The 25,516-nt window shown below is 39.7% G+C and overlaps 1 protein-coding gene across 1 annotated transcript in view; it reads right to left on the reverse strand.

Moving 5' to 3' along the window:
* LOC136252262 (uncharacterized) overlaps positions 1-25,516 on the reverse strand; it is a 49,335-nt gene that overhangs the window by 13,463 nt on the left and 10,356 nt on the right. The window contains exons 5-9 of the mRNA XM_066044674.1: positions 24,881-24,928; positions 13,856-13,888; positions 6,255-8,373; positions 6,009-6,074; positions 1,417-1,482 (exon numbers count right to left, since the gene is read on the reverse strand). Of these exons, the coding sequence (XP_065900746.1) occupies positions 1,417-1,482; positions 6,009-6,074; positions 6,255-8,373; positions 13,856-13,888; positions 24,881-24,928 (2,332 nt within the window). The remainder of the gene's footprint in view (positions 1-1,416; positions 1,483-6,008; positions 6,075-6,254; positions 8,374-13,855; positions 13,889-24,880; positions 24,929-25,516) is intronic.

Genomic DNA, 25,516 nt, shown 5'->3' on the forward strand with positions numbered 1-25,516 from the left:
TCAGACTCTTTATTTAACCATGCCTGTAATCCGAAATAATGGTTAAATTTGCTTCCAGATTCAGTCTTATAACACTTGTTTTTCAAACATTTCCTGGGGGGCATGCCCCCAGACCCCCCTAGAAGGAGAGCATGCTTCGCGCACTATGCATGTTCCCACAAGTACAGAACTTCACCCTCCCCTCTTATACCAGTACATGCATGGGGCCCCCTCATATTTTTTGCCTTGCTACGCCCCTGTAATTAACTGAAAATCGATGTGTATCTGGAATAATCATCATAGAAAGTCGTTGCAGTAGTACAGAAGAATTGGATTACAAACCACTGAGTTATGATTCGAAAGCCAACTACGTGTATCAAATGCGAGATCGAGATACTCTAATAGAACAGTCACCCTGATAGAGCATTCAGCTACGTTTATAACTTACTCAATTATATTACATTGCAAGTTATTCTGTGGGGAGTTCAGCTACAAACAGTTAATCTTATAGACAATTCAGCTACAAGCAAGTCACCCTACAGATAGTTCAGCCACAAACAAATCCCCCTGTAGCTAGCTTGTAGAGAGTTCAGCTACAAAGAAACCATCACGTAGAGAGTTCAGCTGCAACCAAATCACCCTGTATAGAGATCAGCTACAAACAAGTCACCCTGCAGAGATATCAGCTAGATACAAGTTACCCTGTATGGACCAGCTACAAACAAATCACCCTGTAGAAATATGTGTTGGCAACAAATCACCATGTAGAGAGTTCAGCTAGAAACAAGTCACTCTGAAAAGAGTTCAGCTACAAACAATGAGAGTTTCAGCTACAGTTCAGTTATGTATAAGAAGTCACCTTATTACCTACAGTATGTGATTATAATTCAATGTGTTAAATATACAAATATTTTTAATCAGACAAAAAGCTGTACACAAAATTTATTCCTTTGTTCCACAATTCCTGCAGAAAAGAAAAAAAACCAAGTTAAAATGAAGCACCAAAGCCAGTTTATGGCTGGCTTTGTGGCTTGCAATACAAAAAGAAGTGATATCTAAGCCAAAATAGCCAAGCTGTAAAAAAAGAGTGCGGCCCCCAAAAAGGCCAGGGTTAAAAAAGATGTGAAATCCAAGGTGGCGGCCAAGAAATGGCTGTAATGGTAGGTTAATGGTAAAAATTTTAATTAAGACAATTCAGGTGAATTTGTGTTGCCTCCTCCACTAGGATTCGGCACCAAATTCACTTGAATTGTCGTAATTAAAAATTTTACCATCAACCTACCATCACAGCCATTTCTTGGCAGCCACCTTGGATTTCACATCTTTTTTAACCCTGGCCTTTTTGGGAGCCGCACTCTTTTTTTACAGCTTGGCTGTTTTGGCTTAGATTAATTTTACTTGGATAGCTTACAGCTAGTAAAGTGCACCTATACATACTTTTGATATCTGGTTGATCAGGTTCCTTGACAGTTAACAGATCCATTTCTAATTCATTAACAGAATCTGAGTAAATATTGCACACACTTAAAAGCAAGCCCCCACAAGTTGGTAATCACTATATATTGTATGCCCATATACTTTTGTTTATGAACATGCACAAGTTTCATTCAATGTACAAGCAACAGGCGAGCATGTTACAACGACATTGTAATGGAGGCTTTTCATCTGCTTGTATGTATCTCAGCTTGTAGCATGAAGCTCTTCTGATGAGATCAACATAATAACTGTACTACTACAAGTTGACAGGCACTTTATCAGCAAATGATGTACCTTTACCCAGCATGGGTGGAGGAAGGCATTGCATTTCTGGGATGCTCAAGGGTATGAATAGTAGATCCCAGATGCTGACATTATTTCTTACAACTCTTCAGTAACCCAAAACTAGCATGTAAACTTTTTAACCTGTGCCATTCATGTAAACCCTCCCAATTTTTGATATGTACAATTACATTATTGCATAGCCAGTTGAAGAGTAGTTTTCGTTATAAATACTAGTGCTGAAACGATTATTCGGTTATTTGACTAATCGGTCGACATGACACTATTTTATTCATTAAAACACTATTCGAATATTCATTAGCACTTTGTACACTGTGATCAGATGGATAAAGCCAGTCTTGAAACCTTAGATTCTTAAAAAGTGGCATATTTATGCTGTAAAGATTCTGTTTTAGAAGAAATAGAAATAGCTCTTAGACTTTACCTTGTTCCCTAACAAAGATTTCAGTACTTATTGAACACAAATACATACTTAAAGAATAATCGAATATTCAGTTGTTTTGTTCACAACTATTCGAATAGTTAAAATTGCTATTTGTTTCAGCACTAATTAATACTAATATTGAAAGGTAACAAGTTACAATAAAGGACAAGTTCTATAACCCTTGCAAAACCCTTGGTGAAATTGAGTAAACATGTAGATGTGCTATCTCCAGATCTGTAGTGCCAGGTGACAACACGCAGATTGTCTTTGCTGCTTTGTCCCATTTCTATAGTAGGGCCACAATTATCACCTTGATTAGCATACAAACCAGGTATAAAAATGTAATTTGTACCTAACAAACAACTTACAATAGCTTTGGCTCCAATTTACACAATACAAGCAGCAGCGAATAGTGTAGTAACTTAGTCTTTGTGTGACAACACCTTGAACAACATGTGGACCTAAAATAGTTCCGTTAAGCACTAGCCTTTTATGGCGCACTCTATTTTTTACCAAATAGGGTTACCAACTATGTGATCTATGAAAGCTCATTAATCAATTAAAGAGCCAAGAAGCTTCTAAATCTGAGGAGGTCCACAAGAAGCCTGGCTTGAAATGTTGTACATAGATCGCTGGTAAAATCTGGAGAAGTTAACGACAATTAAGATATTTATGGAAATCTTGAAATTTCACTTGAAATCTTTAGGATTTTGAAATATCATCCTAGTTTCATCAAGTTTGTCGATCCTTCATCTGGAGTATCACTAGATGTAATACACTACTATGGTTGAAAACAATTTATTACTATCACTTTTGTACATCGAAAGCTCATCAAAAATGAGGAAGGCCAAGGTGAACAGCAAATGTCACCATAACTTTGAATAAAGTGCTTGCGGAACAATCCACACATTTCATTTGTTAAACTCATCTAGAGAAGCCTAATGGCACCTTGTTTTAACTTATGAATGAAGCACTCGGCAGTTAAAGAGATAACAGACAAACTCGCACAGAGCCGCACAACACAACTATGATAACTCTTGTTGCCCCAAAGGTTAATTATGATAGTACTGTATAGTAGGGGTTGGTAAGAAATCATATGGTTTTGTGGATTTTCACACCTTAAAAAATGACCTTGCAATAAGTTTTACCTGAAAAACGACATGGAATACATTAGTACTACTACAGTGATGCTGTACCTTGGTTAAACGAAGCGAAAAGTCAAATACTTCTATGTACAGTGAGTTTTTAAAATTTCAAACTTCACCTGGATTTCATCTGCCTGCCTGCCTGCCTGCCTGCCTGCCTGCCTGCCTGCCTGCCTGCCTGCCTGCCTGCCTGCCTGCCTGCCTGCCTGCCTGCCTGCCTGCCTGCCTGCCTGCCTGCCTGCCTGCCTGCCTGCCTGCCTGCCTGCCTGCCTGCCTGCCTGCCTGCCTGCCTGCCTGCCTGCCTGCCTGCCTGCCTGCCTGCCTGCCTGCCTGCCTGCCTGCCTGCCTGCCTGCCTGCCTGCCTGCCTGCCTGCCTGCCTGCCTGCCTGCCTGCCTGCCTGCCTGCCTGCCTGCCTGCCTGCCTGCCTGCTGTAAGACCCGACTGTGCTAGGTGTAGGACTCCAGAAAATTTCAGACAGCTAAGGTAATGATAGCGGATTCACGAATCTGTTACTTCGATTACGTTCTGTCTACTGTACCATGCTGTTTGCTTTCATCATTCATTCACCTCTTTGTTCTACTTGAAGGATAATTAATAGTTGCGGTGCATGCCACTACCGAAACATGTGATTTTAACAAAGTGTGAGTATGTGTGCATAAGACGAGGGTGAATGGGTCCAGTACCCAAGGAGTTCTGTGTAGCGTTTATTAACGCTGGGTGGTCATTTTATATAGTCGTAATTACCAGTTTAGCTTTTTTTGTGAGGTAGCTAGCTAGTAATTCTTTGAGGGGTGGATCCACCTCGTGATCCAGACTTCTAAAAGCGAGGGTTCCACTCTTAATGGTGGGCTCTTCAGCAATGTTTCACTGGAAAATCATCAACATTTGTGACCGGATTTGCGAAAAGGGGTCTTCCACATACATCCAATTTACGAACTTTGACTTGGGACTGGAAAAAGTTATTGACTTGAAATTTGGTTAGTGGTGGGCACCAACATAGGTTAATGGATGGAGAAAATTTCAGGATTGTATCTTTCTTGAACACAAAGTTATGGTCTTCCAATTTCATGGAATTGCACGTGTGTGAAAGACCACTTTTCGCAAATCCGGTCACATTTAGGCAATAGAAATGCAGCTGAAGCTTTTCACAGTTGCTGTAATAGCTTTAAAAAGACAAAGCGATAATTATTTTTAGAGGCACTTATTGCGTATAAACATAAAAGATAGCTGCTTCAAGTGATATTTATACTATGTGGAAAACAAAAAGAGTATAATATAGCTAGCTAGCTAGCTAGACAAAAAAAGTAAACAAACTAGCTATTTGAAAAAATAAAAATTTTAAAAGGAAGTAGGGATTGGTATAATATTATTATAGATGTTACAAAAAGTAAGAAAACAAGCTCAAAAATGCTACAGCTGAAATGAGAAATAATCCAGCAGTGAAACAAGATTTAAACGACTACTTGCTAAAATGAGACTCACTTTAATTCCTAATTTTGGCTAATTTGATGGTGTCACTTCAAGATGCTAGCCAAAAGTAGGGATTAAAGTGTGTCTCATTTTAGCAAGTAGTCATATTACTGCTGGATCATTTCTCATTTCAGCTGTAGCATTTTTGAGCTTGTTTCCTTACTTTTCGTAGCATATATATTATACTAATCCCTACTTCCTTTCAAAATTTTATTTTTTGAAATAGCTAGTTAATTTATACATTGCAATTTATCACATAAATAGACCAAAACGTTTCCTACATTCTTCATTGCTACTGAAATATTTTACAACGTTTAGCAGATCTAAACTGTCATTCAGGTTCTTGTGTTCATAAAGTAGTAAACAATTATTAAGCATCCTTTCAGTCATGGTAGTCAGAACATGTCTTGAAGTTCAGTGAAAATGTACGTTGTGGTGGTGGGTACTGTAAAATTTAGTCATACAGGGATGTAACTGTCTGTGTACTTCAGAAGCATAATATACTTCCATGCACTGTTAGTGCATCCATTACATCGTAAATATTGTGTTACAGATGAAAGAGCCACATCAGCAAGCATTACAAGCTGACTCAGCAATCAGCTGAAATTAAAATTGTCCTTGTAACAGGACTGTGGGACAACTGTCAGCTACATAATTCAAACCATTAGCTGCATTTGGTATAACACTTCCAATGCCAGCACAGCTGGCAACAAATTTGTTAAATCTGTCTCCCAGTTCACCAATCACCATTACTTAAGTTGGAACTACTTTCTATAACTATTGTATATAGTTCTTCTCATTCTTCTTGTTACTCTAAAAATTAACATTTTCACTCGTAGACACAGATCCTTTTGGTAGCAGGCCCATTTATCCAATCACCCAATAAATATGTCATTTAGCCAAAATGGTACAGTATGCTCTGTAAGCATTAAATTACAATAGTGTCACCAGACTTCAATTACATATTTGACTCAAATATGGAGATGCTAAACACCCCTCTGGGAAGCATTGGGGGTGCCCTAGCACCCCTAGCCCCTCCCCATCCCTCCAACACCCATGCAACAATCCACATTGCTACATTTATTGTTTGAAATAGACAGCTCAGGCTCACCCAAACAGACATTACTTTAGCTTCTGTCTATAGTCTTATACAACAGTGACACTTATGCTTTTTGACTTATACTGTAGCTAGCTGAGTACATATATATACTTTTGATGTCTGGCTGATCAGTTGCCTTGAAAGCTAACAAATCCATTTCAATTTCATTAGCAGATGCTGCATAAAGAAACACATGATGCTATAATAGTAACATGCCACATACTGCAGTACAATAAATATTTTGGCAATAAAAGTTTTATAGGAGATTTTAAGTTTAGGTCAAATATCTAAAACTGAATTTATTTTTTTTATTACAACAATGCAACCACAAAATAAAATCCGTATATTGCCACTTACCACTGTCTGACTTAGCCACCTCTTCATACAGGAACCACTTTAATTGTGAAGAGTTCACCTTCATGTGGAACACATCATCAATGCTACATTCAGCATAGACCATAGTAGAAGAAATTGTTTCTGGTAGAACAGCAATATGATCTTCATTGGTTTTACCACACTGACACAAAAAGCCATAATGCAATCTTTCATAATCAAAATTTAAGTGAATGCAAACTTCTGTAAGAGCATAAGCTAAATGATTGTAAGCCTTAACATGTATAGGAGTTGAAGAAGTATTATCAATGTGCCTCATTTGCACTTCAAGATATGACACTTTATCAAACAATGACAAGGAATAACCATCAGGTAAACTGAATGTGATCAAATTACTGAAGGTGTGATGTACACCTCCATGAGAGAAATATGGATACCAGCCATTTGGTAAGCTTTGTAGCAGTTCTACTACTAAGGAACAAAATAATCCCCTTGGTAAGACACCTGATTGAAATTGAAACAGCAGTGGCTCTCCTAGAAGTTGTCCATATCCAGGGAGAATCTCATCCTTATTCTGTTGTAAAGTAAAAGTAGGTAAAACAAAAGGCATAAAATATACTCCTTCATCCTTTTCTTTTACAACAGGTGCAATTATCTTCTTGTGAACAAGCAAAGACAAGAAGAAGTCTTGGTTTATATCATCTTTCCAATCAATGTGCCGGAAGAAATCCACTGAAAACAGCCCTTCATATTTTAATTTCTGGACAGCTTGATTAGTAGGAGAATCTTGCTGGAAAGTGACACATACTAAACTACTCAGTTTATCAAACCACCACTGGTGGTCAGTAATGACATAATTACACAGCCCTGGAACCTCTGAGAAGTATAAAAGAACACCTAAAGAATGATGGTGGAGCAAGGCACTCCTAACTTCTTCCACATCAGAAATCAAACCTGATTCTTTGGCAATGGAGACACAATTATCGAATGGGATATATGACTTTTGCTGTTTAGCACAAGCATCCCGAATTTCAAGCTCAAATAAAACCCATGTAATGGGCAACTCATAAACTTCCTTTTCAGCAGATAAAGATTCAACTCTACTTCGAATCACATCTGCAACTGGGTCTTCACTGTTTAGGCTGCCAGCAGTAGTGTTGTCTACTGAAAAAAGCACTTTGCCTTCTGCTGTCTCCCAAACTGAAGCCTTGCATTGTGCATTGCCTACAGCCGTAGCTAGCTCGTCAGCAGTTTTTAAACCTACTTCTGGTGACACTTTGTCTGCATGTGTACCCACCAAACAAATATGAGATCTTTTATTTTTACCAGCATTTGTAACTATATGTGGAATTGCAGAAGGTGATCTTTCCAATGCATCATTGGCTGAAGACATCAACAGCTTGATCATATCCAGGTTGGAGTATCTCAAATGATACGGTGCAAACATGTGCCTGCCATGTTGACTGCACTCCACCAACACTTGATCATCAAGGTTTTTGGATAAATCATGTACAACAAAGTTGACAGTCGGGTTAATATTCAGTGTTGGCAACAAATGGACATACTGTGGTTGGCCCCCAGTGTCTAGCACACTGATGATGTTTAGAGCTTCTCCTGTTTGATGTACAATGGTAGGAATAGTAGACGAGTGAAAAGGAAGCATCATTGAATCTTTATCTGACTTCAAAAGTTGTCCAGCAACCTGCTCTACTAAAGAATCATCTTGTTGTGCAGGAGAATTGTACTGTTGTTCATCTGATGTCTTAGATGGTTCAGACTGTATAGTATTGGAAGCCTCATCCTTTTCTTCGACAGGTATCCAAGGTACTTCAGTAGATTCTCTTGAAATCAGTGTTGATCGAAGAAGACTCATCTTAAAATTAGAGGAATATTGCATCCAAGAAACATTGTCAGATGATCCCGCACTCATTCTCACAGACACTGCATGACTGGTGTGAACAACATTGGTGCTATCATGGATCGCATTAAACTTCTTCTGCAGAAGTAAGTTCACAAAACTAGTTTTACCCGTGGCACCTGATCCAGTAACAAAAATGTTCAGATATCTGATTGGAATTGTTCCATGTAGCTTTTGAGCCTTGTGGAGGTTCCTCAGCAACATTTCTTTGTTTTTATCCAAAATCTATATGTGTATTTCATGTAAGTAGATTCAAATTAGTAAACTAGATATGGGTCAATAGCTGCCATGTAAACTTAATCCCACTTATTTATGGAATTTATATGGTTAAGATGACGATTAAATTGCATGTGCACAAAAATTTTCTTATTTAAGCTATTCCTAATATCAAGACAAGTGAGTTATCCTGCCCAAGAAGCCAGCGCATCACACCAGAGTGGTATTGACAGGAAAAACAATAATGCAGTTTTCACACATATGTAGCTTTGTGCTGCCTTTATGAAATCACCCTCTGAAGCTTCTTTTGCAAGTGTTACCAAAGCTTTACAGCTTTGTTGCTAATTAATTAATCAACACAACTGATGGTTATAGGGTGTACACTGTAGTACAAACTCCTACACTTTTGTTATAGCTCCAATACAACCATTGTTTAAACTATATACAGCCATTACACATAATTGGCAAGGAGTAACAATACTTATGTAACTGATTTAACATGCTAGTGTCCATGGTAATGAAGGAAAAAAATAGCATCCAAATGCACTGAAACCAACCTCCAAATGTAGTGAAGCTAGCCTGCCTGCCTGCCTGCCCACTCACCCGTCCTCCCTCCTGCCTCCCACCCTCCTGATCATAGTTGCAAGTCTACAGGCCAAACAAAGTGATCTAGCTCCATAAACAACACATTTAACCATGCCCCATAGCTTGATCTACTGTGTAGCTAAGTAGCAAGATTGAGATACTCTAATACGGCAGTCACAGCCATTTATTAGCTATGCTCTAATAGTCCCAGCAATAAAAATTAGTGAACAAGAGATGATGTAATGCATAGCTATGAGGGAAAATCCCTACTTGGCATTGTAGCTATGTGTGAAATTTCCTTTGCAAAGATAGTGACAACATGCCAATTTATGGATTTTTCCGCATTACTACAATGCCAAGTAGGGATTTTCCCATAGCTTTGTACCATGTTTCACTACTTCTATTGCTGGAACCCTACTTCTATTGCTGGAACCCTACTTCTATTGCTGGAACCCTACTTCATTTTTAACTTAATAATTTTTACTATGATCCCTACTCAAATGTAAAATTTCTTATTTTTCAGTATACACACTTGTTTGTTTAATACTTTCTAATAATATAATTCCAGTGGCGGATCTAGAAATTTTCAGAGGGGATTTCAGGTTTAGGCAACAGGAGCAGATCTAAGATTCACACAGTGGGGCATTAGTGCATGGAAGTTATTCAACAAATTTGCAAAGCACACTCAGCAGTCAAAGCATGCTCTAACTAGGGGGGACTGGGGGCATGCCCCCCACAGGAAATTTTTGAAAAAGTATCGAGTAGCAGCTTATAAAAATAATTTATGATTGCAATGGGCCACACCCTTTTAAACACTATCATATCTCTAATAATCAGTGATGCCACAACACACAACAATCTAGCTCCATAGAAAACAAGGCAATGTAATATGCTCCCTAGTTTAATCTCCTGTGTAGCTGAGCAGCAAGGTCGAGATCAAGACATACGATAGTCTGTCGTGCGGCCCAAGAAGCCGGCGCGCCACACCGTGAGTATATTGACAGGAAGATAGAAAACGTCATCTTCACACTATTGTATCTCGGTGATAGCTTATCCGATTGACACCAAATGTGCTGCAGAGTTGCCCGCCAGCTAGGGGAGTCTACATTCCAAATTGGAAGGAAATCACTCAAGCCATTTCCGAGATATGAGCGGCCAAAATTAGGTTTTTTTTCTTCGTTTTTTTTTCTTCTTCGTCTTTTCGCACACTTGCAAAAATTGCTATGAAACGCAAACGCGTGCTCTGATCGCCTTGAAATTTAGCACACGGAAAGGGAGTCCAAAGGCGCATCCTAGCATCACATTTGGTGCAAATCCGATGAATGGTTCAGGAGTTATGACCGATTATTCGCGTAAAACAAGATCGAATTGTTGTCCCGCCTACAGGGTAAACCGCTTCATGGAATGAGTTGAAAAGTGCTATGTAGATGGAATAACCATCGTAGGAGTACCTTTTGGTGGTTTGAAAGGAATCGAGATTAAGACCACGGAGATATGACACAAAACCCAACCTGTGTCACAATTACGCGATCGATTTTTAGTAATAAAAAAGTATTAGTTTTTACGCCTACTAGGCAAACCGCTAAGAGCAATGAGCTGAAAATCGGTGTATAGCTGGAATAATCTTCATAGAAAGTCCTTGCAGTAGTATAGAAGAATTGGAATACAAACCACTGAGTTATGATTCGAAAGCCAACTCTGTGTAGCAAATGCGAGATCAAGATACTCTAATAGAACAGTCACCCTAATAGAGCATTCAGCTAATTTATTTACTCCATTATAGAATTCTATTACATTACAAGTTATTCTGTAGGGACGTCAGCTGCAAACAGTTAATATTATAGACAGTTCAGCAAGAAGCAAGTCACCCTGTGGAGAGTTAAGCTACAATTATATCACTGTAGAGATTCAGAGCATTACAAGTCATGCACCCTGTAGAGAGTTCACCTACAATTAAATCACTCTCTAGAGAATTAAGCTACACACAAGTCACTATGCAGAGAGTTCAGCTACAAACAAATCAATCTTTAGAGTGATCAGCAACAAACAAATCAACTTGTAGAGAGATCAGCTAGAAACAAATCAACCTGCAGAGAGATCAGCTAGAAACAAATCAGCTTGTAGAGAGATCAGTTACACACAAATCAACCTGTAGAGAGATAAGCTAGAAACAAATCACCCTGTAGAGAGTTCAGCTAAAACAAATCAACCTGCAGAGAGATCAGCTACAAACATATCACCTTATAGACAGTTCAGCTACAAACAAATTACCCTGTAGAGAGATCGACTACAAACAAATCAACTTGCAGAGAGATCAGCTACACACAAATCAACTTGTAGAGAGATCAGCTAGAAACAAATCACCCTGTAGAGAGTTCAGCTACAAACAAATCAACCTGTAGAGAGATCAGCTACAAACAAATCACCCTGTAGAGAGTTCAGCTAAAACAAATCAACCTGCAGAGAGATCACCTACAAACAAATCACCTTATAGACAGTTCAACTACAAACAGATTACCCTGTAGAGAGATCGACTACAAACAAATCAACTTGCAGAGAGATCAGCTACAAAAAATCACCCTGTAGAGAGATCAGCTACAAACAAATCACCCTGTAGAGACTTCAGCTACAAACAAATCAACCTGCAGAGAGATCAGCTACAAACAAATCACCCTGTAGAGAGATCAGCTAGAAACTAGACACAATGTAAGGAGTTCAGCTACAAGCAAATCACCCTGTAGAGATTTCAGCTGCAAACAAATCACTCTGTATAGAGTTCAGCTAGAAAACGTCACCTGGTAGAGAGTTCAGCTACAAAGAAACTGCCATGTAGAGAGTTCAGCCTCAAACAAATTACCGTGTAGAGAATTCAACAACAAACAAATCGCCCTGTAGAGGGATCAGCTAGAAGAAGTTATCTTGTAGAGAGTTCAGCTACAAAGAAACCATCATGTAGAGAGTTCAGCTACACAGAAAGCACCATGTAGAGAGTTTAGCTGCAAACAAATCACCTGTAGAGAGTTCAGCTAGAAACAAATCACCCAGTAGAGAGATCAGCTAGAAGAGGTCACCTTGGAGAGAGTTCAGCTACAAAGAAATCACCACTTAAAGAGTTCAGTTGCAAACAAATCACCCTGTAGAGGGATCAGCTAAAAGAAGTGACCTTGTAGAGAGTTCAGCTACAACGAAACCATCATGTAGAGGGTTCAGCTACAAAGAAATCACCCTGTAGAGAGTTCAGCTAGAAGAAGTCACCTTGTAGAGAGTTCAGCTACAAAGAAACCATCATGTAGAGGGTTCAGCTACAAAGAAATCACCCTGTAGGGAGTTCAGCTAGAAGAAGTCACCTTGTAGAGAGTTCAGCTACAAAGAAACCATCAAGTAGAGAGTTCAGCTACAAAGAAACCACCATGGATGTAGAGAGTTTAGCTGCAAACAAATAACCTGTAGAGAGTTCAGCTAGAAACAAATCACCCTGTAGAGAAATCAGCTAGAAGAGGTCACCTTATAGAGAGTTCAGCTACAAAGAAACCATCCTGTATATAGTTCAGCTATATTTTAAGTCATCCAGTAGAGAGATCAGCTGCTAAAAAATATCCTGTGGGGAATAATGGGCATGTAATAAATATATATATATAATTTGTATAATTACTAATAAAATCAAAAATAATTGAAGTATTAAAATCTTCCATAAGTTCTTTTCTTCTTCCTGTGGTAAATAAAAAAACACATGGTTAAAAAAGCCCCAAAGCCAGCCATAGGCCGGCTTTGCAGTATACAAGTACAAAAAGAAGTAATATCTAATCAAAAACAGCCAAGCTGTAAAAAAAGGTGCGCCCCCCAAAAAGGCCATGGTAAAAAAAGATGTGAAATCCAAGGTGGCGGCCAAGAAATGGCTGTGATGGTAGGTTAATGGTAACAGGTGAATTTTGTGCCAAGACCAAGTGGCACCAAATTCACCTGAAATGTCGTTATTAAAATTTTTACCATTAACCTATCATCACAGCCATTTCTTGGACACCACCTTGGATTTCACATCTTTTTTTACCATGGCCTTTTTGGGGGCCGCACCTTTTTTTACAGCTTGGCTGTTTTTCATTAGATAGTCTAATCAGCAGTCACAGCCACGCGTGTATTTCATAACTATGCTCCAACAAAAAAGTTAACAAAACTAGTGCAATAAAAATAAATGAAGTAGGATTCCAGGAATAAAAGTACAGTAGTAAACACTTGACATTGAGGAAAAAATCGCTACCTTGGTATTGAAAAGATGGTGAAAACATACCAATTTAGGGATTTTCTTACATTGCTACAATTCCAAGCAGGGATTTTCCCTCATAGCTACCATCATTCACTACTTTTTATTACTGGAACTCTACTTCATTTTAAATTAATTTCTTTTAGTATTCATAAGGTCTTCAGTAATTCATTATACCAGTACATAGCCTGCCCAAAACTTGCAAAAGATATATGCTGTCATTAGATTTGGTGACATTAAAGCTTTGTGATTTCTGTTCAGTGCTATTATAAGTACTATCATAATAAAAAAGAAAGGAGATATGAGTGTCCTACTTCAGTATAGCCTGTATAAAAGCGTATTACAAAGTAATACAGTAAAACTTTGATTTCTATGGGACATCATGTCAACACATAAAGTTTAAGGAGCATTGACAATGTCATCAGTAGGCTGCTTATTGAAGCCATAACTACAAGTCATTGAAATTCAATGCTGGGCATATTCCTGACCAACTAACACATTGAAAGTGACTATAGGTATTACATCATAACTTTGAGATACGTGTTTGTACAGGCTATACTGCAGTAGGACACCCTCCTCTCTTTTTATATTATACATTACAAGACTGTATGTATGTACGTACATACGTTATCCAACTACATATCATACCTTGCTGTCAAATGAATCTGCAGGTGTTTTATTCTAATATATAAACACATAATATTAAAGTGAAATAGCAATTAATCTACAGAATAATGCATACACTAAGTGCATAAACCCAAAAGACATAATATGTGACCTGATATTGGAAAATTTATGTTATGGGCACATAAGCAGTTTAAAATAATATCAGACTAAGATGGTTACACTATCTGACTAAATTTGTCTGGTCTGGTCTGCTCCTTGGAGATGTAGGTGTGTCAAAGCCCACACATCACTGGAGTGACTGCAGATAATGTGATTAGATTAGAGTGGTAGGCAAAGCTATGCAAATGTGAAAAAAGTAGATCTTGTGCCATTTCAATGAATCTAGAATCCTAGGGGTCTGTAATTTTGCAAGGAATTTGTCATCATAACACTCATCCATTTTGAACCCTATCTGGTGCCTACTCCACCGCCATAATTATCATGAGCACTCTTGATACAGCAACACTAATGAAAAGATTATGTATGTATCTAAATTGTGAAAAACTGTAGAGGTTGTTTCTTGTATGAGTATAGCGTAAGTAATCAATTATCGATTGACATCTATTATCGACCAACTCAACATCTATTATCATCATATAGAATCCAGGTTCAAACACGGAATTTCACTACACTAAGCTGCCTCATGCTACCTTGTTTTGCTGTTCTAGCAGTTTAAATCAACTTCTGTCATGTTGTTCTGTTGGTGAATAATGACAGGTTTGTTTGTGACTTATTTTGTATGTGCTAGCCTGTTCTTCTTGGCATGAAAATGGTATTAGTAGCATACTGAACTTTACCCGTGTTGTTTCTGTTGTTATAGCGCACATTGAGCCTTACACACGATGTTCGACATAAGAAGAGACTAACTGCAGTAATTCAAAAGGTTCTAGTGATTGACTCTGCTGGAATAATCACCCTTCCCAGTGGAATAATGTCTCTTTACACATGCGCATGTCTGTTTTTGAGGAAGTCACCACTGATACAATAAGAATCCCATACACAGTAGATAGAAGTTGTTGGTTATTATTTAAGGACAAAGAGCTTGTACGTCATTGGTTACATTGCCAGTTGTATGGCAGGAAGCAAAGTAGCTATGGCTCCTCTCAGTGGCACCAGGATTACTGTACTGACCTTCATAACAATCTTGATGAAATATTAGTGACATTCGACATAAGAAGAGACTGACTGCAGTAATTCAAAAGTCTCTAGTGACTGACTCTGCTGGACTAATCACCCTTCCCAGTGGAAAATGTTTGTTTACCGTATACGCGTCTGTTTTCAAGGAAGTCACCACTGATTTGGCTTGGAATTCATGTCCTCTGTACTGTTTAAGGTAGTTTTAACCACAATGAATTAGTGGCTGTAGCAAGACAGCCGTTTGTGATTATTTATGTGGGCAAAGAAGACGGAAGAACCCTCTGTAATAGTAGACAAAAATATTTACTCTGGTGCCATCCTTTCTTTTGATGTGGTATGCATGGGTTCACCAGTCAATTAATGTTAATCCCTGTGGATATAGACTGAAGTAGGGATTAAATGGTCACTAGTATATCTGTAGGTGTAGGTGACCTCCCTTGTTTCCCTACTTTTTTCTATGATCCCTAATCGAACTTGAACTTACTAATTTTTCCTTATACTTGAGTTTTTATGTACAAGCAAAAGATACAATAGAAGGTACATACATAGCCATATCAAAAACTATGTAACCAAATGGTCATTATTGCATCAATATGTACTGTAGTGCAAATCTGACCTAATAAGCAATTATATGACATCATGTGTATATGCATTTTTTCAGCCTGCAGAATTATAGTCTTGAGTGGTGCTATAACTTGGCACTGCCTTGTACTACACCACACAATAAAAAGTTGCACTATGTAATAGAGAGGCACTACACAACTAAAGAGTAGGTGTTACAATAGAAACTGAGGTGCAGTCAAGGTCTCTAAGCATCATTTAAACACTGTGGTTTATACTTCAAAGGTGTTAGTTGCCAGTATCTTACTGTTTTAAAAAATGGTAGGTGTGATATGTTGACTACTATAAGTGTCTTAGTGCCTAACCAAGTCTTTTAATTTCTCTCCAAATTTCTTAAGACTCCAGACATCAAAGCGAATACTGCATATGTATCTTAATTTCTGAGCACAGTTTAGCTATACTACTATATGTAAAAGACACCTTGTATGTATTTCCTAAAATCTACATAAATAGCTACATCACACAAGTATAGGGCATAGCTACTGGATGGAAGATGAGTGGTTAATTTTTATAGCAGTATAAATGGAAGAGAAGGAAGATGATGGAAAGCTAGCAGTCTACATAAAGCCTCCCAACAGCCACACAGGACTTGGAGCTAAGTACATATCAGCGTTGAAACCGGGTCGGGTCATCCGGGTCAACCGGGTCACATTTTCTCTGGGTCATCCGGGTCTGACCCAGTTTACAAAATTATCCGGATCTGACCCGGATTGGATCACGTGAGAATCGAAATTGTTCGTTTGACGACGTGGAAACTTATAAACGCTATCGATTAGCTCTTTCGTGAGCCACGCCCACTTATCTCGTTACAAACATACACTCAGCCACGCCCATTTATTAGTAAATGCAGTATGTAGCACATAACTGAGGGTAGCCATCTATGGTGAGGGGTAGCTATTGTCAGTAGGTGATGACCTTTTTTTACAGCTAGGCTGAAGTTGCAATTATAAAGTGAACCCTTTTTAAAAGTCTGGATCCGCCCCTGTTTACTCAACACGAATCAAACGCTCATAACGTAGTCTCGCTCGAGACTAGCCGAAACATAGATCTTATCGCACGCCTCGCCTTTAATTAATCCAGGTCAAATCCGGGTCTGACCCGGATTGCTATCCGGGTCAGTGGGTCATCCGGGTCAGTAGTAGTGACCCGGTTTCAACGCTGGTATTGCATATAAATGTTGCACATTCACACATAGTTTCACTCCATTGGAGTTATTGACAGCCTTGCCAAGTTGTCAGATGATTATCACAGGCCCAAACAAACTGGGGTCAAAAGCAGCTACATCAGAAAATCAGACAGCAGAAATGAGTGTAATGCATGGATGCAGATATCATACATGACTGTCTCTGGGAAAAACCAATCTTGTTGCTTATTAAGATATGCCAATTTCAACTATTCAGAGTGTTATAGTTCACCAAAGATTGAGCTTACATGTGCCAAGATTTCCCAGATTTTACATCAATTGCTTACCTTCCATAGCATCCACTGTACATGTCACCAACAGCCAAATTTCTCACAGTATTTTATAAGGTTAACTGCATTAGACAAGTTTCAATAGGGGTGGTGGCTAGAGATAGTGGAAAGGGTAAAGCTTTGTTATCAAAAGAGGAAGGTGTGGAAATGAAGTATACCAAGTTATAAATCATTCATGCCTCAAAATTCGCTAAAACGAAAGGAAACTTATAGCACAAGTCTCTATCCAAAACCACAGATCTGTACAGCCATCCCCAGGTTGGCCAGAGTTCCATCAAGGCCTCAGACTGTTTGAATGACTTCACCACTAAGAAAACAGCCAGCAAAATCAGACTACTTAACTTGTGACCCGAGTTATCAATCGGTGAATATCAATAGCCACTATAGTGGCTTGTGCAGATATGCATGGTGCATGCATGCAGTTTATAAAGTTTTATCACCGCAAAAATAGTGTTCCAATACTACATATTCTAACCCCGTCTTTATTCAGTATTGGAACAACTATTATAAAAAACTCTCTATAACGAGACAAAACGAACCTCAAATCTATAAATGACTCTAATGTTACTCACTATTGGGGGCTGTGGTCTGTTTTTGTTTGAGCCAAAGTAGAATTTTTGGACTATTAGTTTCAACACCTAAACATAGACGGAATAAATATAGTCAGTATTTGTGTAATTATGCTGTGTATATGGCTTTAAGGATTAAAAAGGCTGATTTCCTAGCAATTTGAAACTTTTCTTATCATTACTTATTGTCTTGTGACTGTTTGAGAAAAACCAACCTGTTAGTATCGCAATTTAAAAAAAAGAGATAATGGCATAATTGTGTGAGTAACTTGGGTAACTGGTCTTATTGCCCGTGACAGCAGCAGGTTTGATTGCACTCCACAAATACATAGCTCTGTAGAGGGGGGCGGTGATGAGTATAAGGCTCGACAGCGGACACGCGGTGAGATCTAGCCGACGCTCGTGGATACTACTCTGACGCCATATTAACTCTAACTGCACGCACATGATACATTACATCATAACAATAATAACTACTAACAGTCACTATAACTAACTACAGTCAATTCCCGACATCCTCCGGGCCGCCAAGGTCTCTAATCCATGTCAAGATATGTTGTTCAGCCTTCTTCTTGGATGCTCGTTGAGGTCGGGTAAGCTTGACGTCTGTAGCATCTGCAGCTGGACTCTCCACATCAGTTGGGACTAGCTGATCTGTACTCACTTCTGAAGTGTTATCTGTATGTGTCTCAGTGGAACACACTTCTAGAGGACACAACTTTGAGATGGGTCTGTTTGTTCTACCATTTACAGTTCTGATGTGAGCAGCTCTCACCAAGCCATCATGTCCTACTATTAACTCCTCTACCACAGCAAGCCTCCAGTTGATTCGGGGTCCATCATCTTGAACCAAAATCACATCTCCAACAGTAACTCTCTGTTTGGTTGTACCATAGCCAGTAGTCTTCTTGTGGTACTCCTGTAAAGAAGTGAGATATTCATGCCTCCACCTGGACTTGAAGTGTTGTAGTGTCAGTGCCTGTCGTTTAGTTAGTCTTCTTACACTTGACTCGTCACCAAAGGTTGGATCGTCAACTTCATCATCTTCAACAAATTCATAGGGGAGAGAGGTTATTCTCCTGCCATAGAGCAAGTTAGCTGGGGTCAAAGGATCCATATCATTGCACTCTGATGGTGTGTATGTCAGGGGCCTATCATTAAGGACCGCTTCTACTTCCACAACTAGCTTTTCCAGCACCATCAATGAAACATTAGCTCTGCCCAGCGTTTTCTTCAATGCAGTCTTCATTAATCCGATCAAACATTCCCACCAACCTCCGTACCAAGGTGCACGTTTCGGAATGAATTTCCACACTATTCCACGTTTACCTAATGACTCTGCTAGTCTCCTTGATGACACTAATTCTCTTAATTCCTCTGTTGCTGAGAGGTATGTAGAACCATTATCCGATACAATAATCTGTGGCAGTGATTTTCTACTTGCAAATCTTCTAAGGGCTAGAAGGAAAGTATGGAAGTGGTGGGGAATCAGGGAGTGGATAAGGTCTTCCACCATGTCTTTTGCAGATAGTACAACTTCATAAAAGTGACCTGACACGCTGTCTTACTTTAGGAATCCAGAAAGTCTGCCGAATAGCTGTTACTATGCTGTTGGTTCCAGCATGAAACAACCTGACATGGGCACTGCGGATAATCATTGCTGTGAGTGGGTGCTTTAGAGGAAGCAAGTATGGAAACCTGGTTGTCTGGCACAAAGGTGCATTGTGGATCCTCCCACCACAGCGAATGAAGTCATCTTCATCAATAAAAAGACGGAGTTGTCTCACAAGAGGTAACCGTTTGGGTGCTGATGAATGAGAACACATGTTGGTAAACTCATTATAGTATACCTGTTGTTGACAGTCTTTGACCCACTTCATCTTGGCTGCATGTAGCTCAACTGCTGTGAGTGGCCCAGTCTGCTTGGTATCCTTCGACTTCAGGTTGGCAACAAACCGTAACACAATGGCTGTAACTTTCACAACTCTTTCAAGGGTACTATAGTTATCCAAATCTATGATCTTGTGTAGACCATTACAGGGAGGTGAGGACATGAATGGAACAAACTCTGAAGTTGTTACTCCTGCTGCTTGCAAATGTTGCTGCTGGTTGTCAAACAGGCCAGTTATTGCAATTAGTTAGCCACTATGGTCCATGATGCCAAAGTAGGGATGACTGCATCTGTACTACGGTGATACCCCTGGTTAGTAAGTCCGCAAGGTTTTCTACTGTAGGACAATACTTCCATGTAGCAGTAGAAGTAAGCTGACGAATTTCTGTCGCCCGATGTGATACAAATTGATGCAGTTTCTTCTCACTCTTTAGCCAATAAAGGACTATTTGGTTGTCAGACCACAAATGCACAGTTGACGGTGGTAAGTCTAATGCCTGGGAGATGAAGTAGCTTAGTCTGGCACCAGTAAGTGCACCCATGAGTTCTAGTTTGGGTAGTGTCAATTGCTTCAGTGGTGCTACTCTTGCCTTGGACATCACAAAACTGGTGCTGGACTTACTACAAAGGAAGGCTACTGCACCGTAAGCCTTCATGCTGGCATCTGTGAACACGTGAAGCTGACGAGATGATTGGGTGTTCTCAGTAAAATATTGTCTATCGATGGAAGTAGAAGTGGCTTCTCCTATCTCCTTGGTGATGGTCAACCACTGGTCTTGGTCATTCTGCTGTAAAAGTTCATCCCATTGTAGTTGTTGCTGCCACAGATTCTGAATGAAAATTCTGGCCTTAATGGTGACCGGAGATACTAATCCCAAGGGATCAAATATAGCAGATGATTCACGTAGGACCTCGCGCTTTGTGACTAGATTGTTGTGGTTAGATAAGGGGGGTCTTGGAGTCAATGGGAGGGTGTCAGTTAGGATGTTCCATTTCATATCCAATACATTGACATCAGTAGAGTCGGCTGCTACCTTGTCCTGTGAAGCCTTAGCTGTAAGCAATTCACTGTTGGACGACCAGCTTCTGAGATTGAACTTGGCCTCCTTCATGATATTCCATGAAATTGTGTATCAAGTTTGAGCCCCTTCATGATATTCCGTGAAATTGTGTATCAAGTTTGACGACCAGCTTCTGAGATTGAACTTGGCCTCCTTCATGATATTCCGTGAAATTGTGTATCAAGTTTGAGCCCCGTAAATTGTGTATCAAGTTTGAGCCCCGTAAATTGTGTATCAAGTTTGAGCCCCTTAATGACATCTTCTTCTGTATCACAGCCTGACATAATATTATCCACATACAGACTATAGAGCATGTCTTGTGCTATGGGGGAAGTGTAATGTGATAAGTGATGGTGAATAACTGAGTTCAAAATAAACAGTGAGCACGTAGCACCAAACAGTACAACACAAAATCGATATACAACCAACTCACTTTCTGGGTCTGAGGGATTGGACAGTCACAGAAATCTAGTAAAATCCCGATCATCATCATGAAGGCAGACGTGTAAAAATGCCTTCTCAATATCTGTAGATATTGCAAACTTGTGAAGTCGGAATCGTAAGATGATTGAACACAAATCTTGAAGATATGGGGCACCAACTTGAAGACAGTCGTTAAGACTGGGTGAGATGTTAGACTGGTGACAGCTACAATCGTATACGATTCTGATTGGGGTGGTTGGCGAGTCCTTCTTAACCGCATGATGCGGGATGTAGTGACATCTGGAAGTGACTGGTGGTGAATTGATCTTCTCTATGAACCCCCGTCATTCTTGGTCATTGAGGATTGTGTTGTATGCATTGAGCAAATCTGGTGACATTGCTAGTCGATGAGCCAGTGCTCGTGTCCTCTTTTCACACAATGTTCGATTGGTAGGCAATGGAGGGTGGTTTGGCTTCCAGGGAAACTGTGCCATTTAAGAACCGTCTGCTTGACGACTTATACAGGTACTCTGGTACTCAGTCATGAATGCCTTATCTGAGTCAACTGAGGCAGGTGAAGTAGCTGTGGATTCCATGTTCCAAAACAAATTAGATTGTTGCACTGATTGTGTGGAGATGTGAAGGACACTGGCTACATGATTCTCAGACTGCTTGGTTGACGGTGTCAATGGTCCTGATAACAAGTAGCCAAGCTTTGATTTCATTGCTATGGGACCTTGTCCTCTGACTATCTGATCCTCTACCACCTGCCAGTAATAATCAGCACCGATCAAGGGTGTGATATTGAATTGCTCTCCAGCTGTTAATGAGTTAGCAAGTTTGAGCCCCTTCAGGTAAGGTAGGTTGGCAATGGCAGAGCATGAAGTGTTCTGTATGGGGGCTGCAATGGCAGGTACCAAAAGAACAGATAGTGGCAGCTTGTCCCCTGTGATGGTTTCCAAGAAAATTGTAGCAACATTTAACCTTCTTACTAAACCAGTTGAAGATCCAAATGAGGCTAGAAAAATGTCTTCTGTGTGATCAGGTTGTAACTGCAAGCTTCTAGCCAAGCATTCTGTTAAAAATGATCTTTGGGAGCCTTTGTCAAGGAGTATGTTGGCTTCAATTCCTGTGTTGTTAGCATAAACATTGGCAACAGCAGTTTTCAATAAACAAACATTGTTTCCAGCTACGTGTAGGGATGACGAAGCATTGGTAGCAATGGTGGTCATGCCTGTAGTTGTGGTTGGAGTGGTAACTGTGTCAGGTGTAGTACTGCTGTTCTGGTGATCACTAGCATTGCTAGAGCTGTTACTTCCACCTTGTTGGTTGCGTAGGCTGGTATGGTGCTTTCTAGAACACTTGCGGCATCGATTTCTGGAAGTACATTGTGACACTTTATGTCGGGCAAGGCAGTTAAAGCACAAGTTTTGTTGACAAACTATCTCCAGCCTCTTCGATGGTTGAGAAACAACTTCACAGTCTATAGGGACATGGGAGCCCTTGCAGTATATGCAGACTCTCTTCTTGAGGTCTCCTGCAGCTTGTTGAATAGTGATTCTTCTGGTCCCAGCATGGAATGATGCTGTGGGTGTGTGAGATGGCGGGGAAGGCATGTTCAACACAGATTCAAACACACGGATTTCCTTAAGGACTGCATCTTGTAAACTCTGAAAGGTCCACTCACCATCAGTACGTTCTCTGGCAAGGTATTTCCTAGTTTCACCAGGTAGCTTCTCTAGAATTACTGATAGCAGCATGTCTGCGTAGGAGTCAAGTGGTTTGCCAAGCGAGGTGAGGCTTCTGACATGTCCCTCAACAGAATCATGGAACAACTGTAAGCTTGCAAGCGTGTTAGAAGGCTTCAGTAAGTGTAATAGTGCTTGCATATGTGCAGCAATCAGCTTGTGCGGCTGGCCAAATCTGTTCTTAAGTAGTGTCACTGACTGGTTATAGCTTGTATGGGTCAATGGAAACCCAGCTACCACCCTGGAGGCATCCCCTTGCAGTTGCGCACGAAGATAACTTAATTTCTGAACCTCTGAGAGAGTTGTACTAGAGTTCACAGCGGGATCAAAACAGTCCCAGAATGACTGCCAGGTCAGGGGATCTCCAGCAAATGTAGGGATACTCAGCTTTGGGAGACGACTTGAGAAGTGACTGGCTGTACTAACTACAGTAGTGTGCTCACTAGGTAGAGTGACTGCTTCACTGCTAATTGGAACGCTAGCTGCTGCCTCTAATGTGGGACTGGTGTGACTGGTTGTGACACTGACTGTGTGTAGGGTACTTGTATCACTTGTGTTACTCACCACTGGTGGAAAATGCATAAGGGGGGTGCTATCAGTTGTGGAGGGTTGAGTTCTCTGAACGATCTTCAGTACTGGTGGCGGCTCAGTAGATTCTGTGTGTATTGAGTTTAGCTTAACTGTCAGACGTGCAACACCATGAAGAATCTTAGTTCTGGTATCTTCAGCTTCCATTACCTCTTCTTCAAGCTCTGTCTCCTCTGTAATGAGAGGTGCAATCTTGGCGTCCAGTTCTTCTAAAATTGTTTGCTTCTGTTGTAACTATTCGAGGGTGAGTTCTACAGTTGAAACTGCTTCTTCACTAATGTCTGCAGTAAGTAAATCTTGGATTGCGGAAAGCAACTTCGTTGTATGAGAGCGGTATCCACGACGGGAAGTCTGAAAACGCTTTAGCTCATCCATCACTCCAATTGACGCCAACCCTATTACAAAAGAGAGAGCACAACTACACTTGGAACACACGAGTGATTGCCTTCTGGGGTACCGTTAGAGAGACTGCCACGGTACCACGACGTTTAGGTGATGGGTTACAATCGAAGAAGGCGTGCACAACGTGCGAGACTGGATGATGAAGATCGTCGGCGTCCAAACTGCAGTAGACTGTTCACAGCACCAAATGTAGAGGGGGGCGGTGATGAGTATAAGGCTCAACAGCGGACACGCGGTGAGATCAAGCCGACGCTCGTGGATACTACTCTGACGCCATATTAACTCTAACTGCATGCACGTGATACATTACATCATAACAATAATAACTACTAACAGTCACTATAACTAACTACAGTCAATTCCTGACAAGCTCCATGAATAATTATACTATTGAATCCATCTATCAAAACTAACCATCAGACTTGCAATTTATATTTTCAGGATGCTGATGTCATAGAAAATAAGATGGACACCCAGTGTTAGTGATTGTGACAAGAAAGTATTGCACAGGTTCTTGCTGAGGAATAAACTTGATTTGTACAGCAACAATACAGCAAATAAATTACAGGCACTTATTTAATCATAACTTGCAACTGAAACAAGCTACAAAGATGGGATATGGCTTAGTATATTCGCTATGAACTGGTATATTAATCAAGGTATAGCGTTATCCCTGTACGTTTCCATGTGGTCAAAGAAGGAGGCCATTTAAACAATTACAATTAATGATGATGGTAAATTCTATTTCTACTACATCGTAAATAAGCCCCAATAACTCATGTACTGTACATTGTGCAAACATGAAACAAAGATATTCGTACTCCAATGCACAGGAGAATCTGGTAATGTATAGGTTTTATTGACTAGGGCTTTGTTTCAGTACACAACTAAGCAATTGAAATGTGCGTAAAAAAATTATGTAGCACATGTATTTTTGCCCAGTTTATTTCAATCCTTTTTAAAGCAAAATAGAATTATGTGAAAACAGCCACAATTTACTTCCTGTTGTCAGCAATTGTGGCATTCTAAACCCTGTAGCTACATATGTAAAAAGGTTGTCCACAGCTGTGTAACTACATAGCTATATCACATACCTTACTGTGAATGGCCATGATCATTCTTCTCGTAAGCAGTACAAAAGTCTAAAACATACATACACATTAGTTATGGTGAAGCATATAGAGATGAGTGTGTTCATTACCACAGGAAATAAAATGTGACCAGCTAATAGAAAATCACCATGTTTGTAGAACAACAAAAAAATTGATCTGTACACCAACTATGCAGTAAATATAATAATATTATTACAAATGCTTGATAACGCAATCAGGACTTGGGTTACAAAGTAGGATTTGGCAGCCAAGAAATGGCTGCAATGATGTTTATGCTAAAAAACTTTAATAATGGCTTTGTGCATTGTTAAAATTTATATCATTGCAGCCATTTCTTGGCCACCACTTTTGATTTCAGTCACAACTTTTTTCACCCAGGCTTTTTAAGGCTGTACCACTTTTTCACAGCTTGACTGTTTTTCATTTGTGTGGTTATTTTTACTCTTCATAATCAGGTAAGTCCAATGGTATTAAAATATTGTTTTTGAGCTTTGCTTCACTGAGGCAATTAAAATGCACATGCATTTATTTATGCTGCACACATTTTACCCAGTGTATTCAATGCACACAATTAGTATTAGCAGGCCACCACCTTTGATTTCACAACTTTTTTACCAA

This window comes from Dysidea avara, chromosome 4, assembly GCF_963678975.1.
Source record: "Dysidea avara chromosome 4, odDysAvar1.4, whole genome shotgun sequence".
Taxonomy (NCBI): domain Eukaryota; kingdom Metazoa; phylum Porifera; class Demospongiae; order Dictyoceratida; family Dysideidae; genus Dysidea; species Dysidea avara.